At 40.3% G+C, this 16,746-nt stretch overlaps 1 protein-coding gene across 1 annotated transcript in view; it reads right to left on the reverse strand.

Annotated features, from left to right (window-relative positions):
* Positions 1-371: 371 nt before the first annotated feature.
* cntn3a.2 (contactin 3a, tandem duplicate 2) overlaps positions 372-16,746 on the reverse strand; it is a 41,057-nt gene continuing 24,682 nt past the window's right edge. Inside the window, exons 15-23 of the mRNA XM_005478223.4 lie at positions 15,424-15,582; positions 11,069-11,218; positions 10,895-10,965; positions 10,022-10,256; positions 9,422-9,531; positions 7,828-8,014; positions 4,718-4,830; positions 4,422-4,590; positions 372-3,549 (exon numbers count right to left, since the gene is read on the reverse strand). Of these exons, the coding sequence (XP_005478280.1) occupies positions 3,452-3,549; positions 4,422-4,590; positions 4,718-4,830; positions 7,828-8,014; positions 9,422-9,531; positions 10,022-10,256; positions 10,895-10,965; positions 11,069-11,218; positions 15,424-15,582 (1,292 nt within the window). The 3' untranslated portion in view covers positions 372-3,451. The remainder of the gene's footprint in view (positions 3,550-4,421; positions 4,591-4,717; positions 4,831-7,827; positions 8,015-9,421; positions 9,532-10,021; positions 10,257-10,894; positions 10,966-11,068; positions 11,219-15,423; positions 15,583-16,746) is intronic.

Genomic DNA, 16,746 nt, shown 5'->3' on the forward strand with positions numbered 1-16,746 from the left:
TTTACGTTTCCCAATTTTTGCTTTAAGTTATTTTGTTATTTACATAATAATGTAAATAACCTAATAATGATCCTTATTGCTGTTTTAGAGGAGCGGTGCTTCAAAGGATAGCTGCAGATTTCTGTCAGAATCTGCAGATTATACAGTACAAATAAAATGTTCACGTTGTCTTCCCAACAGTTTCACTGACATCTACACTGGATGGCCAGGAAGCGTTCGCGATGTCTTCTCCGGCGCTGATAATTGGCGTCTGTCTTGTGTCAGTGACGTAAAAGACGGATTTAATGCGACATGACCGTTCAAACAGCAGTCGCTTTCTAAAACATCGGATATGTATCGGATTCAGTACCACATACGAAAGTGACCCAGATCGGATTTGAAAATATCGGATTTGTGCCGTTCACACTGTCATACCATGATCGGATATGGGTCGGATAGGGTCAAAAAAATCGGATTTGATGCGCTTTCGCCTGCAGTGTGAACGTAGCCTAGGTGTGTCTTCGCATCTGGTAACCAGGCAGCTGCTTTATTATAAATTAGCTCATCAGCATTAAACTGGTTTGACAAAATAAGCTTCACTCATGGAGCTTTCAGTCGACAGGAGGAGAGAAATGTAGCTGAAAGCTTCCAAACAAGCAAAGAGACTCCTTAGTTCAGATTATTTGTGTCATTTCTTTAAACTGTATTACCTTACCTATATAACTCTATCATAGAGATGCTATACCACCCTTGTGCGTGCATTAACAACAGAACCAGTGCCAAGCTCTGTTAGGAAAGAGCAAATTCAACCATGTCGGAAGCATAAGAATTTTTCTTTGACACCGACGTGAGGTGTAAAATGCAATAATTGTCCAAGAGAGACTTTGAGTCTTTAACTGAAAGTACTGGCAATGTTTCCGTGTAAACACACTGGTGTTTAACAAATAAAAGAACGCGGCAGAGAAGTTCAAACCCAGCTTGCTTTCTCACCTCCACACGGCTGGCAAATCACAGCGTGAAGTGGGTGTGAAGTGATTGTTGATATTGTCAGTTTAGTCAGATAGAGAAATTTGTTTGTTCCGACTACCTGACGTGCCCCGTCTGATGAAGTAAACAAATAAGTGAGCTTCAGAGGTGCTGGCTGTGAATACTGGACAAAGTCAAGCTGACGGTTTGCTAAGCTATGCTTACGCACTGGTCCCATTGTCAGTGTGCTAACATGAGAGTGGTATCAGTCTTCTCTTTTAACCAACCGTGGAAATATCCATTTGAATGTGACATTAGACTGAATGACATTTTGCTTCTCTTCGTGCTATCAAAGGTCAGTAACCAGCGGCCTGTACTACAAAGCAGAGGATTTCTATCCAGGTAACTTTAGGTTAACCCTGGGTTTTCTGTACTATGAAGGTGGTTCGCTTTTTATCGTCATAGTAACTCATGCTGTGAAGCTAAAGAAGCTTTTGTTCCATTTTAGCAACCAACAGGTATGAAGTCACCTCCTACTGATTAATCAATTCTCCAAAAACAGCATCATGATTCCTGAAACATCCCTCACATCTGTGGATAACAGGAGGGTCTAAAGGGAAATCTTTGAGTTTCCCTGATCAGCATCAGGAATAAATTTAACAACAATTTTATTGTTCTGAAAGCGTTAATATGTGATCCTAAAATCCTAAAACAGAGGAGCTACTTATCTATATTTTATATTTATTCTTAACTCTCGGACCGTTAAACACCACCAGGACTGCAGCAGAAAGAATAAAACCTAAAACTGTCTTTTAAACATTAATTAAAGGGAATATTCAATTATAACCCATCAGATTCTCCTGGGTTTTAATGATAGAGCTGTGATATTGATAATTCAGTAAACTTACACAGTGGGCATTTTTTCAGTCCTGGCTTCAAACAGGCTAAATGCTCACGCTTTCATACAGCGCTTTTAATACTAAACTACTGTACAGCGCTTTTCCTCACGCTGCAGCAGCTGTGTTGGTTTCAGACTGTTTCATTTTTAACCTCTTCATTTTTTTCCCATTGCATAGTTTTATCTTCTTTTCTCTGTGATTGGCCAAATGCTGCCAGTGCCAGAGAACATGCAGATCATTTTGCGAGAACGTGCAGGTTAAACCCTGGGTTGACTTATCAAGTTGATAACCAGCTTACCAAGCGTAAGGATAACTGAATTCTGATACTGGAGAAATACCCGGAGTATGCTGAACTCACTTTGTAGTACAGGGTCCAGGCAAAACCTTTAGCCTAGCGAGATAAAGGAAATACTGCATATTCCAAAAAATTAATGTGAAAACAGGAAAGTGAGATTAGAAAATCCGATACAAAAGTAACTAGATCACCCTCTAATTTTGATTTCATATAGTGGTTTGTTGGCAGATCATTGCAATCCCATTCAAAGTTGAACACTGTGGAGGGAAATGTAATAAAAGGTACACCTTGCTGTGTTTTACATCTTAAACAACAAAGTCTCACATCTGAGAAGCTGAAGCCGGTGAACATTTGTCATTTTTCTTTGATAAATGACTTCAATGACTGCTGTTTAAGTTTGCTGAAGCACTGGTGCTGGAAAAAAAGGAATTACATTGGCAGTTACACACCTCTGCCGGTACTGCTGTATACAAGCAAATGTAAAATTTGTGAACGCAGAGCAAAGTCAAATCCATCATTCGGCAGGCTATAACTATAACTAGCGTGAGGCATTAAAACTTTTAGGAGCTTTCATGGTACATTCAGCTCCGCACAATCAAAAGATAAAAGGTAAATGGAGGACAACGGCACTATGAGGTGTTTTATGAGTTTCATCTGGGACACAACCGACTTTTAAAGGATCACGTAAAGATGGAGATGGCTGCAGTATGTTCTGAAAAGTACCACTAACCAGTGTCTATAAGTGACGCCGATACAAGAATCTCCAAGGCACGGGCGCAGGTGAATGAACATGTCCCTACTTTCTGATTTTGGAGAGAACTGAAAACTCAGAAATACAAGGAAACAAACAAACAATCATAAACTTCTCTTCAGGGCTTTCTGCAAGGTTCACTGAGACCTTCGTGATAAGAAAAGTGAGGAATAAAATGTTGAGGAAAGCATGTAGCTATCTTAGCAATAACAACGAGAAGGCTGAAACTACTTTGGCACATGAATGGAAGTAAGGCATCTGTATCATTCTAGAGTCAAAAAAGAGTTGAAATGGAGCATTGTTCCCAACCAGCAAAAGTGGCAAAACAGACTTATGTAAGAAAAAAAAAAGCAAGCGTTTACTGTTAATTAAGTGTCTGACAGCACACTCTTCTCTTGTGCTGCTGCATACTTGCAAAATAACACTTGAAAAAAATATGCGGTACTTTAAAAAAAAATGCAAGAAAAGAAAAAACCTTGACCACTTTCACAAATTAAAGAAAACAAAACAAAACAAGAGCCAATAGTGAATGCTGAAAAAACAGAGCAGAGTCTGTTTGTGTCACAACGATGACCTGAATGAGGATACTGCGATGGTGAGGAACAGGGAGAGGGGGGAGATCTCCACACTGCAGGCTCTGGAGCCACGGGCGCTCATACCTGGGATACAAGAAAAACAAGGTAAAAGCACCGTGGCTGACATCCGTCTGAAATACACATTTCTAACCCAAAGTTTCAATTCTCTGCTCTGTCAGCTGCTGAGAATAACACGCTTAGGTTGTCAAAACATAAAATATGCATGCTGACGTTTCATGGGGGTACTTAAAATGCGGTCCAAACTCGTTTATGTGCTGGCTTTTAAGTGCATGGGTAAAAAATGTATTAGAGGAAGTGAGTGTGAAGGACCCAGAACACTGATGCAGTTTGCTTCAATCGCTGCTTTCTCACTATATAATATACTTGATAAAAATGACTCTGCCAGACAGCGCGTTTCCTGCTTCTCTGGGAACGATGAGCCCATTTAACAAAAAAACCCCCCAAAACATGTTGAATTCTATCTCTCTGAACTGCTGTTTTCAGGGATACGACACAAAAGTTCAACAATGCAAAGTAGCATTTAGGGCAGGGGAACAGCCCCCGCTGGAGTCCCACAGGACACCAATAGCATCTAGCCAAAGCGAGTCTGTGACAGAGATGGATTGTGTTGCATATTTCAGCAAACTATAAGCGCCGAAGAGCGCAGCGGGGGTGGGCTGGGGCCTTGAGTAATGGTAGGTCAGGGGAGGACAAAGTGTCCCTGTCAGATTGACAGTGTTAAGTGACTTTATTTACAAAAATGGGCAAAAAAAAGAAAGAAAAAGGTCCCAGTGAATTCATATGTCAAATTTTGGCATTTGTCTGTGTTCCTCTGTGGTACGAGAGCAGCATATTTTAAAGGGAAGGGTATGAGGAAAACTCAAATTATTCTTTCAGCCTTTCATTTTTGATCATTTAACCACTGCAACTTAACAAAACATGAACACCGAGCTTACTTAGCTGGTGGATTCGTATGGGATCTGATGCCGGCCCTAGTCCTCCTTCACTCAGTGTCTGCACAAAGATGATGTACTCCTCATCGTCCTCAGGGAGAGTCAGCTCTGCTGTTGCGTTGACCGTTGTGAGTGTGATTACCTCTTTGTGTCGCTGCCTCTGGTATGACAGCTGAAAGGGGAACACAAACAAGGTTGTAAATATGTTTTCTAACACCATGACAACTTCAAACGCATAAGCTTCGTGGTTACCCGGTGCACCAAGTTCCTGTGAAAGGAACTGAGAAAGTAAAACTCACTTGATAGCCTAAAACGTCTGATTCTGATTCCATTGCCACCACGGGTTCCCAGTAAACAGACAGCTGAGAGCCCATTAGGTTCCATCCCACATTCATTGGCGGCTGGGAAGGTGCTGCGTGACATAAAAATTATTAACAATTTTATATCAGTGCAGAAACATTAGTGTCACATTGGTGTATAATCCCAATTCCAAAAATTTTGGACACTGTGTAAAATATAAATAAAAACCAACAGTGTATTCACAATAAAACAAGGCAAACATAACAGATAATTAAACTGAGACATTTTAATATTTTATAAAATATAATAGCTCATTTTGAATTTGATGGCAACAACACATCACATCAAAGTTGGGAAAGTAAGTGATATTAAAAAGAAACGGCTAAACAGGTTCATCAGCAACAGGTCAGTGACATGATCTTAAAGAGGCAGAGCTCCTCTAAAGTAAAGATAGGCAGAGGTTCATCAATCTGGAAAAAAAAATGTGTCTGCAAATTGTGGAACAATTTCAGAATAATGTTTGTCAAATTGTTAGGACTTTGAAAACCTCATCATCTGCAGTACATGATGTTATGCAAGATTCGGGGAATCTGAAGAAATCTCTGTGCACAAAGGACAAGGGCAAAAATCAACACTGCATTCACGTGATCTTCGTGCCCTCAGCCAACGCTGCACATATCATGCAAAGAAGCTGTATGTGAACACGATCCAGAAGCATCTTCCCTGGAAAACTGTTCTGTGGTGAGACAAATTGAAATCCGAAAATCTTTCTGCAAAACATGGACACTACGTCCCCAGATTAAAAAGGAGAGGGACGATCAGTGATGGTACGGGGCTGCGTTTCTTGCCTATGGAACTGTCAGCTTGTTCATCTGGAAAGACACCATCAATGCTAAACGGCATGTACAGTTTTCAGAGCACCTGGAGCTACAGTACGTGTTTTAGCATACTATTCCAACAGCATGGCTTTGCAGTAGGAGAATCTGGGTGCTGAACTGACCTGCCAAGTGAAAACATCTGGTACAACCTGAAATGAAATATGCGACAAAGAAGACCCAGAAGTGTTGAGCACCTCGAATCTTATATCAGACAAGGATAGGACAACATCAGTCCAGCAGCTTCTCTCCTCAGTTCCCAGACATTTATGGACTGTTGTTAAAAGAAGATGGGATGCTACACAGTAGGAAACATGGCCCTGTCACAAGTTTTTTGAGACTTATTTCTGCTGTCAAATTCAAAATGAGCTAATATTTTTTCAGTTTAAACTTTTGATATGACTTCTATGTTCAGCTGTGTACTAAATATGAGTTTATTGGGATTAGCTAACCATTGCATTCTGCTTTTATTTGCATTTTACACACCACCCCTTGGTGAGATTGAACAAGAAAGATTTTATTTCACTTACAGGATAACACAACTTAAAAAAATTGAATTAAATACTATTATTAGATGACACTAATCTTTGCCCACTTTGGAAGTACAAATAAAGTGTGGATAAAAGCAGAATGGAACCAGTTCACTTTAAGGTGAATTGGTTTGCAGCTTCAAAATCATTTTGATGCTACACTGATCTGTTAAATGGCAGGTGGCATCTGTTTAATCCCCACTCCCCGACTACAATGCCTGTTTTGGCAGTAAGTAAATTCAGTGAGAGGGTAACACCTCCTGGGAAATGCAAGTTGCCAAGGATAATAAAGGCAAAGCCCTGCAGATTGTGACTACTGAGGACACAAGGCCCTCGTCAAGGGACTGACAGATCAAGGTCCGGTTGCACAGAGTCAAGAGGAAGCAGTGTGCTTGGAAGCAGAAAAGATATAAGCGGGTCAGGCTGATGACTAAGCTAAAGGCTAACAAAACCATGTTGGCTATTCCTTTGGGGGGTTTTTTGGAGGCAACTTTTGCTCACAGGGCATTAAATCAGACCTGCTTCAGCTCTTGTACAAAGCAAACTAATGGTGTATAAAACAGCTTTATTCGGGTTAAGCACGCTAATCTGCCTCCTGCTGCTGACTTGAAATTGCCGGCATTGAGATGAAGACTCTGTGTTTGTTACATGAACTGTTGCTAGTCTGTGTTCCAGCACGTCTCTAACCACTGCTCAACAAATCTTCATATTCTGCTTTAAATTGAAACTACTATGTCAAATGTGGTAAATGAGATGCCTTAGTGTTTTTGAATAATATGCGATCATTATGAACTTAATGTGTTTTTAAAGATTCGCAACAGGGCACGTTTGCCACTACATCTCCTTTTAACAACACTTTGCAAGCATTTGGGAATAAAGGGAGACGGCAGTCTTAAGAAAGATATGTTTTTTATATTTTTTGCATTAAATAGAAATCAACTGCTCGACAGCTCTGCGCCTCGATTGTTTGCTGTGTGATAAAATATGCCATCAACCTGGGAGGGACTACAGATTAAAATGAGACTATGTAGCTAAATCTGGAATATTTACATGATGAATTTAAGTGCTCATAGAGAAGTACAAGCTACTCACGCTATGTATGTGGACATGCACTTTTTGCATGCAACCATGTATATTTTGAAAGCAGTGATACCCGAGGGCCTGCAGAGCATGGTGCTATCCAAACTGGTTTTCAGCCCTCTTCCCCTGCACACAGAGATTTCTCTGGGTTCTCTTAATCTTTTAATATTTGGTCCTGTCGATGATGAAATCCCCAAAGGCTTTACAATTTTACACAGAGTGATAAAACCCTTCCTATCTTTACATCCTCTCTGGGACTTTCCTTTTATATTTTTTGATCTAACTTTTTTGGCACGTGTTCCTGTGAAAAAGACCATATTTTTTCACAACAATACAATCTCTCAGATTTAGCATTTTATATTTGCATAGATATCCTTTACATGCAGTCTTGCAGGGCTCACAAATCATTGCATTCTGTTTTTGTAACACTGCACTGCGTTACTGGACTTGTGTGACTTCTGAGGATGCGGACACGTTTCAACACATGCTAGATTTCCCCAGCATTATTGGAAAAGCTAAGAATAGACTTCAATTAAACCACTAAACGTTTCCACCTCTGAATTCTAAGCAGTGTAGTCACGAAAATCAAACCCCTGAGCAGCAGTATTGTGTGCCGCAACTTACGTGGCTTTTTTGTGGTGACATTGATTGCAGGGAGGAATGGGCTAGTGCCTGCTGTATTGAAGGCGCTGACTGTTAGGAAATACTGTGTATTTCCTGCCAAGCCACTCACTGTGGCCGAGGTTTGGTTCCAAGGCACTCTAACTTTCCCCATGGTCTCTGGTTTAGTGTCATCTTCCCAGTAAGCCACCTATTTTCAGAAAGAGAGCACGTCATTCGGGATAGAAGGCTTTGGATTGGAGCAAAATGTGTACATCTGTACTTTATGTACTTTCTAGCCCATATGGCATAAAAGGATGCTTGTAAATACGCTACATTTGATGTCTTGAAAGAGCTGTCATGATTTTAAATAAAAGGCTTTGATTGTATTCTCTGAAGAAAGATCACAGTTTTCTTTTACCTTTCCAGCTGGATATTTGATATCTCACATTACAAATCCTTACAGTTATATACATACATTCCAACATAAATGAATGATTAGTCCCCTTGCTGATTAATTAACGTATATTAATTGCCAAAAAATAATAAAAACAATATTCAGTGTAAAAGTGTTTTCCCAGCAAACACCCAAAAAGAGAAAAGCAGCAAATACTCCCAAGTGTGGAGCAGGGAACTATAAAGCCTCTGTACTTAATGACTGAAACTATTCATTGATATTAAATTGCCAATCAGTTCTTTTGATTGTTGCTTGACTATCTAATTGTTTCAACAATACCTCATGGCTTTGTAATGTGGCAATATTTTTTTTCCTTAATGGAAAGCTGCCAGATTAAAAATGGCTTTTAAACAGTTATGCTACAGATCGAGTGCCAGCAAAATGTATTTAAAATAAACGTAAGAGATTTTTGTTATTATCCAAACCATTAGCCTGGAAATAAATGATCCCAAATGAAATCCTTTTTAGCAGTCATTCACTTTTCCGTCATCATTATTCAGTGTCTGACATCATAGAAGCAGCTCAAGTATAAAAAGCAAAAAAGAAGAAGACAAAAAAGAAATCTACTTTCGCAGATGGAGTTATGGCAACAACTTTGACTTTATTGAGCAAAAGAATAACAACATCTTTCATTAAAGCCCTTTGATCATCCTGATTATTCCATCAGAGGCATGTGGACGAGGCAATCAGGGTGTCCTAGTTTTTAAAGGTAAGACAGGATGAAATCAGCAGTTCCTGGTTTGAAGTGTAACAGTTTAATGTTTTACTCAGAGGAAAGTAAAAACACGCCACATCTAGACCCGTGTTGCTGCTGTGCTCCATGCATTTCCAGTGTAGCATTTCCCAGTGCCGTGACATGAGGCCCGATATTGCTATCATGATATCCCATGAATGACAGCAACATGAAAAGGCATGTGGCCAGGCAATTTTCTTTTGTTCTCTTAAAAACGCTCTGACATGTTTTCCTGTCGTGTTGCCACAAAGAACTGTATAATTTTGGCAATAACAGTCGGCCAAGTGAAACAGCCATTTCCATGGCGACGCAGAGTTTGGAAGTGATGGTTTTGAGGTACAACAGGGGTTGATGGTGAGCATTTGAATCGTGTTGCTTGTGAGAATGTGTGTGTGATTTCTATTTCCATTTAAAAGAGTAAAATGTACCTCATAGCCCAGAACCCTTTCAGGGATGAAGGAGAGAGCCTGCCAATTCACCTCAATCTCAGAGGCTGAGACACTTCTGGCCCTAACTCCCGCTGGCTTCTCACTTGGCTCTGAAAACAGACAACAGGAGACTGAGCTGTGCCGCCGTCTTCCAAAAGCACAGAAACGAGCAGAACAAATCTCTTCAATTTTTACATTTATAACTGTGCGCATTCTTTTGATCTCTACTCAGATGAATCATCACACACAGGTGCTGCTGGTAAATTGACTAACACTACACTACACACAGAGACACCCCCCACCCCCACCCCTCCACCCCACACCCTTCAGCATACTGAGAGGTAGCACAGATCTAAATGCCAACCAGTTTTTACTGTGGCGCAGCAATTTAATACAGCGGTGATATTTGGAGGCAATCTGCCGGTTCCTACATAAATGTGTTCCCATGATTTTGTACCTCGTTCATATAAAGATATTTCTGCAGATTTATTTTGCTGCGTGTATTTTTATCTACCGAGCACTTTTAATCCAATCCAATAAAAAACAAAAAAATCTACTTTGGGGGCTTTGCTCAGATTCCACTCACGCCCAGCCTTTTACCTGTCTCCGCAGAGTAGATGGTGACCACGGGGCTGAAGGGACCCTGTCCTTTGCTGTTGTAAGTGCCAACCTTAACGTGAAACGGAGAGAAGGGCGCGATGCTGTCGTTGCGGTACACGTAGCGCGACGCGCCAGGGGCGGAGGTGGCCACGTGAGTCCAGCTAGCTTCTCCGAAGGCGCGGAAAGCGATGATGTAACCAAAGCTCTCACCATTCTGTAGTTCTTCGGGAACAGGCTGAGAGTGAAACACAAAACTATAGTGATATTAAAACATATACAAACCACTCACGTTCACACCACCGCCGGGCTCACACAGTCACCACCGTCTCTCATAATGTCAAAAAAAGTGCATGACCCACAAATTGCTTTTGCGACCCACCTGATGAAATAAAAGGAGCAGTAAAAATGCCATTTTAAAAACCTGCGCTCATTACCGAGCATCCGTGCAGCTTTTAAAATGAAAAGTTATTCTGTATATAATGAAATGGGAAAACTCCAATGATGAGATAACATAGAAAGTAATGACTTGTACAATGCCAGCACTGTTATTCTTCCATTCGACTCCTTACTGCTATATTTGAGCATTGTAGATTAGTCTGAACAGTAATTCATCACAGATCCGAGACTCACAAATGAGAATATCTGTCAGATTTACTTCTCTGTTGTATACGCTGCCGCTGCCTTACATGCAAGCAATTTGAGAAATTACAGCGACGACAGACTCCCATTGACCCCAAATTTATGACACCCACAAGCAAAACAGAGCAGGTGCTTTGGTTTAGCGAGGAATATTTAGAACCTCGTTCAAGATGAAAACGACACTGACTCTGGGCACTTTGAATAACAGACTAGAGCATAAGACTGATGATTTACCTCCCACGTGATAACCAGTTCATATCTGCTTCCACCACCTCCACCCACATCACCTGGCACTGCATCTGGAACTACAAAACACAGACCATGATCACATTTCAGTATAAAAACACATATATATAAAGCCGCATAAAGGCAAGTTACAGCACAAAAAGGGAGATCAATACACTGTACCTGCATCCTCTGTCCTGGTCTTCACGGACACTGGGCTGGGTTCTCCGACACCAACGCTGTTTTTTGCCAGTACCCGAAAGTCATATTCAACCCAGGCATTGAGGTCCACCACGGTGGCTGTCAGTGTGTTCCCATCGATTATCTCCGGGACTAAGAATAAAAGAAAACATTGCAGACAGAAGGTCTTTGCAAGAGCCTACATGTATACAAGTGAAGAGCTACAACTAAAGCAAGAGAACAATTATGCTCACATACACTGTTTAAGCAGCGTAGACTGGTCAATAAAGTGTTGAATGCAAGCTGGTTTTGAGTCATGACTGTAGAAGGTGGATGGAGGATAGTGGATTTCAAAGGACAAAGGACAGTAAGTGGTTTAACTGTCAGCCCTGCTGTGTACAGCAGCGTCTTCCTTCATAGTAACACTGAGGGATCCAATGAAATGCCAATAAAAAACCTACAGCCATTGGCTTGAAATGTGCAATGACATTTGTTCGTTACTTCAGTACAGCACAAACAGCTACAGTGAAAAAGCTGACTCCTTGTGGTGTTCTCAAATGTCCATCTATCCATTCATTCTCTTCTGCTTATCCTTGTCAGGCTCGCGGGTTTGGGAGGGGTCTGGAGCCTATCTGAGCTACCCTAGGGCGAGAGGCGGGGTACACCCTGGACAGGTCGCCAGCCTGACGCAGCTTCTCAAATGCATTATACGATTATATGGGCAGGTTGTCAGCAAACACCTGCCAATGCACACCTCCAGCACATACAGGCCAATGTTAGATATCATAAGTGATTTCTCAGTTGTGTTGATTTCCAGTGTTTTCTCTCCTTTTAGCTTTGCTTTGCTCTCAGCTAATTCTGGAGGGAAACATCTAAGCTTTTTAGATGTGATTTTTTTCCCCACCGCATTCACCAGGCAGCTGGCTTTTGTTTTTTGTGAAATGCAGACTTTACACCGTTTTGACTTAAATTACAGGACTGTTTTAGCCGTAATGAGATTGGATAAAACCAATGAAAGGAAACCAAACCAGGTGCAGTCCAGAAAACCAAAACAAGCTCTGTAGTGCTCAGAAAGTTCTGTGATCAGCATTTGACCTCATCACGTCAATTCATCATGCCTCTGTTTTGTTACAAACAGTTGCAGGATTTGTAAAAATTTGATTACAGGAATTTTACCGTGAAGCAACTCATACTTTCTCATTCAGGTCAAACTTCTATTTTGAATTTTGTAAAAACTTTTTTTATATAAAATCTGTACGATATACTTTTAAATTAAACTCAATTGCCTCAAAAAAGCCTCACACATCCGATGATGCCCTATGAGCAAGCACTAGTTGACAGTGGGAAGGAAGAACTCCCTTTTAACAGGAAGAAACCTCCAGCCGAACCAGGCTCAGGAAGGGCCGGCCATCTGCCATGACTGGTAAAAATCTGCCTTTATGCTCACCCCAGCTGATTTATTGTTATTATAACTGTTATTATTTATACTGTTTATTATTATAAGTCTTACCCTTTTTAAGTAAACTAATAAAAACAACTGCAGTATATGCATTCAACCTTTTCTAGACACCTGGACCCAGATGCATTAAGAATGCAGAAAAAGCCTGGTATTTGCCTTTTTCACACAATCACACATTTATAAGATGAGAATAAAAATGAGAGCATGTGTACCTATGTTTAAGTTTTCCCGCATAAGTACAATGTAAAATGTTTCATTTAATGGAATCTGGTCAAATGAAATGTACTTGATTGCAATGTATTGAGTTTATACCTTAATGATTAATTACTTGAATAAATAAACCTTTCGTTTTGTGCATCTCAGTTGCATTTTAATCAAAATTATTGCTACATGTTTACTGATGGTGAAGAACATTTTTTGAGTGTGTTACATTTTGAAAACCTTAGGAAAAAGCTGCAGCTGTGTGTAATGACTGGCTGTCTTTCTCCAAACTCCTCTTGCCTCTTGTCTGCAGTGCCTTTTCTTTCTTTGTTTATTTTCTGCTAGGGTCCTTTTACTCTGAACTTAACAGAGTTGATAGCTTCAGTTATTTTTTCCCATTCAGTGGGTTTGATTCTGTTTGTATTTCCAAAACTGAGGGTACCAAATAAAACACATTCCCTTTTCTCCACTTCTCAGATGAGTGTCTCAGTTTCACATTCTGTGAAATTGCTTGTTTGCTGTTTTGTTTCTTTGCTATGTCCAATAACTTCTGGTGGAAATGGCAATTTTATATGCAAATGATGTTTTCATCCATTCATGGCTGTGGATGGGAGTAGAAATCAGGCTTGTGTAGATGCTTCAGGACCAAGCTGTGAGAAAAACAGACTTGACTTGAAAAGATGAAAAGGACGCTGGTGTTGACTTAGCATGAGTACACAGAAGGTCATCGAAGTGGCTACAATGAAAAAGTACTAATGAAAAAAATACAGAGTCCCCACATAAGCCTCATCTCTTTATATTTTTCCTAAGCAGCCAGATTTTCTTGTCATTTTTAAAGTGGTCTTGAACACCAGCTCTCCGGGATTTCAAAGTTCTCCACTGGACACCAGCAGATTTTTCACTCTTTTTCAGTTCAGACCTTGCACCTGACCATTTTCATATGTATGTCTTTTTGTTTGTTAAGACACTTATCACTAGCATAAAAAGGCACCTAAATCAAGGGATGAACCAGTGTTCTACAGACAACTTGGAAATTTTTTATCGTTAGATACTTTGTTACCAACAGACTGTCATAAGAACACATAATTTATTCTCAATTCTTTAGTTGAATCTCCAAAAAATGCCAAAGATAACAGTTTGACAGGCATCAAATCATATTTTTCGCCCCAACAAGGTGATTCCCAAAGTGCTATTAGCTGAAAACTTGGCATATCTCAACGTGGTGTGCAGAGTGTCCTTAAAAGGACAAGTGGAAGACAAAAGAAGAAGTGGCAGGCCTAAGAAATTATCTACAGTAGATGAACAATATCTGAAAATCATGCCCTTAGAAAACTAGGAAAAAAAATCCACCAACTGATAGAGGACCCGAGAGATGCATCCTGCCCTTCAGCTGATCCATCTGATTAATCCAGATGATTTTTTTTTGTACTGTAAATAGTTGGTTTTCAAACACATGAAGGTGTTTGAAATTTAAAAGTCTCATTTCTAGAGAAAGAACTAGTGACCTAAGTGACTGTGTGTTAGAAATAGTATAATACTAATTGTTTAAAATATCATTTGCAGGTATTTGATGCATATCAGGTTGCAGCAAAGCTGGTGCCAATCCCTGCACAGATCACTGGTACATCTCAGGGCCAACAGTTCACACTCTTACATGATCTAATACTTATTTGTCTTTCCTGAACAAGTTTGCTCTTAAACTTAACTCCATTCTGGGAGTGTGAATCTTAATCTGCATCTGCTCAGCTCTGCTGAGAATCATTAAAGCAATGGTTAGGACTTCTAGTCAATCAAACAGTTAAAACAGATTATTATGGATTTCAAAATCTTCTTTGGGTTTCTTATGTACCTATTTTCAGGCCACTCCTATGAAAAAATTCTGGAGGTGCCCCGACGGTCTTATTGAAACCCTGCAGGTCAAATTTGACATTTTAGGTTCAAATTGTCATCGATATGTAAGAAGGAGGTGAACAGTGAGTGTCTATAGCCATCTGCAAAACACAGTGGAGGCTCTGTCACGGTTTGGGGCTTTATTTTAGCCAGTGGTGTTGATGATCTTGTCAAAAATTAATTGAATTATGAACAGAGAAAAGCAAACTTTTGATTCACCATGTAATACCACTTGGAAAGCTTCTGATTGGCTTCTGCAGTTGCCAATGCAGGCAAAAACACACAATGAAACACTATCATTCATGGACCGGTCTCCTCAGAACCTCAACAGTGAAGCAAGTGTGGGATCATCTAAAGGTATCTAACATGCAAAGAAGAGCTTTGAATGTCCTTCAAGAAGCCTGGAGAGCTATTCCTGAAGGCTACTTAAAGAAATGACAAGAAGGTTTGCCTACGAGAGGCGATCATAATAGATATAAACTTTTAAGCTCATTAGAACTGTGCTACAAACTGTCTTATATTTTCATATATGTTTCCAATTTTCTCAGCAACATATGAAAGCATCAGCGACCGCTCAACACTTTTGCACTTTACAGCAGCAAGGAGAACCTTTCACTGTCTTGAGTAAGAACATGAATCCGCACCATCTCTACCATCTACAACCCTTTTTTCTAGATGACCCCATACTCTGACCCACCTGCCAACAGGGGAAGAGAAATAACAGCATTTCCCTGTGGACATCTGTGAATTATCTGAATAATATCTCATGTGCTATAAGATGAAAATTTATCGTCAAGTGCTGTGTCACCTGTGTTAACCCTCTGCCAGCCCACAGTGAAGGGAGTTCGGGTTTGAATGAGGTAATTGGTGATGGGGCTGCCGTTGTCTCTGCCGGGGCTCCACGCCAGCTGGGCTGTACTGTCTGTCACCTCCTCCACCGTCACTGAGTCTGGAGGGCTGGGAGGGCCTGGCTCAATCACAAGAACAGATACTGTGAGGTATTCGCACATGCAGAGGCACAGACGACGCTACAGAATGTGGACGTAAATGTGTATACTCGCACATTTTGCAAGGAAAACATGACATTTAGTGGCATATAAAGGAAAAGCACACACACACGCATTGGCCAAAATGATATCGCTATACAGCCTTCATATCTTTCAATCAACATCAGCGAGAGAACATTCTGAAAAAAAGCTTTCAGCTGAGAAGAGGTAATGCCCTTCACAAAGTATTAAAAGTTAATTCAAGATTTATTCTCCAATATTCACCCAACTTGTAATCCTTCCCTTTCTCCGTAATCCTCCCGGTAATTGATCGATGAAACAGCAGACGTAAGTGGATGCAGGGAGTCAAATTAAAAGGTAAAAGATGAAAAAGGGGCCTCACAGCCCCAAGGAAACAGAGTTTTATCATTTATTTTTATTATCCCACCAATTAAGCGGTGTGATGTTTTACTTTAGTTTCATCTGCGGGTTCCTATTCTAATGAAGGTGTCAGCTCATCAGAAATAATAGACCACTAGAGAGCTGTGAGATAGACCGCAGAATAATAACGCCCCTTGCTCTGCTCGCACTCCCCACCAGCTCTGAAGTGGTTTCTAATCTGAAGCAAAATATACTAATTATTAAAGTGTAGCATGATTATTTTAGTAAACAATCAATTGTCTGGAAGCACAAATCCTTTTGTTTTCATATCTCCTGCAGCATATATGTATATGTCTGTGTATACATGCAAGGATTTATTGGATTAAGCTGAGCAAGTAACTGCTGAGCGACATCCTTTTGTTTACTGAAGCCTTGGACGTTACTGCCCTCATACATTTGGCCTTAAAACCGTGGCTTTAGAGATATTGATCTCTGTAAAACTCATTAGTGGCTATTGATTAAAAAAAAAGCAACTTTAATACACTGGCCTCATTAATACATATTAATAGGACACACAATCAAAGATCAATTCCTTATCCTCTTAATTACATTTCATTGGCTGAGGCAAGAGGCTCCTGTCAGTGTCTCGAGGGTGTTCAAATAATCTGTTATTAATATGGACAGACTATCTGAGCCTTCATTGTGAACTTGTCTGAGGGAAAATTAATAACCGGCTGTATTTACTGACACGGCAATATTATTCC

This window comes from Oreochromis niloticus, linkage group LG20, assembly GCF_001858045.2.
Source record: "Oreochromis niloticus isolate F11D_XX linkage group LG20, O_niloticus_UMD_NMBU, whole genome shotgun sequence".
In the NCBI taxonomy this organism is placed as follows: Eukaryota; Metazoa; Chordata; class Actinopteri; order Cichliformes; family Cichlidae; genus Oreochromis; species Oreochromis niloticus.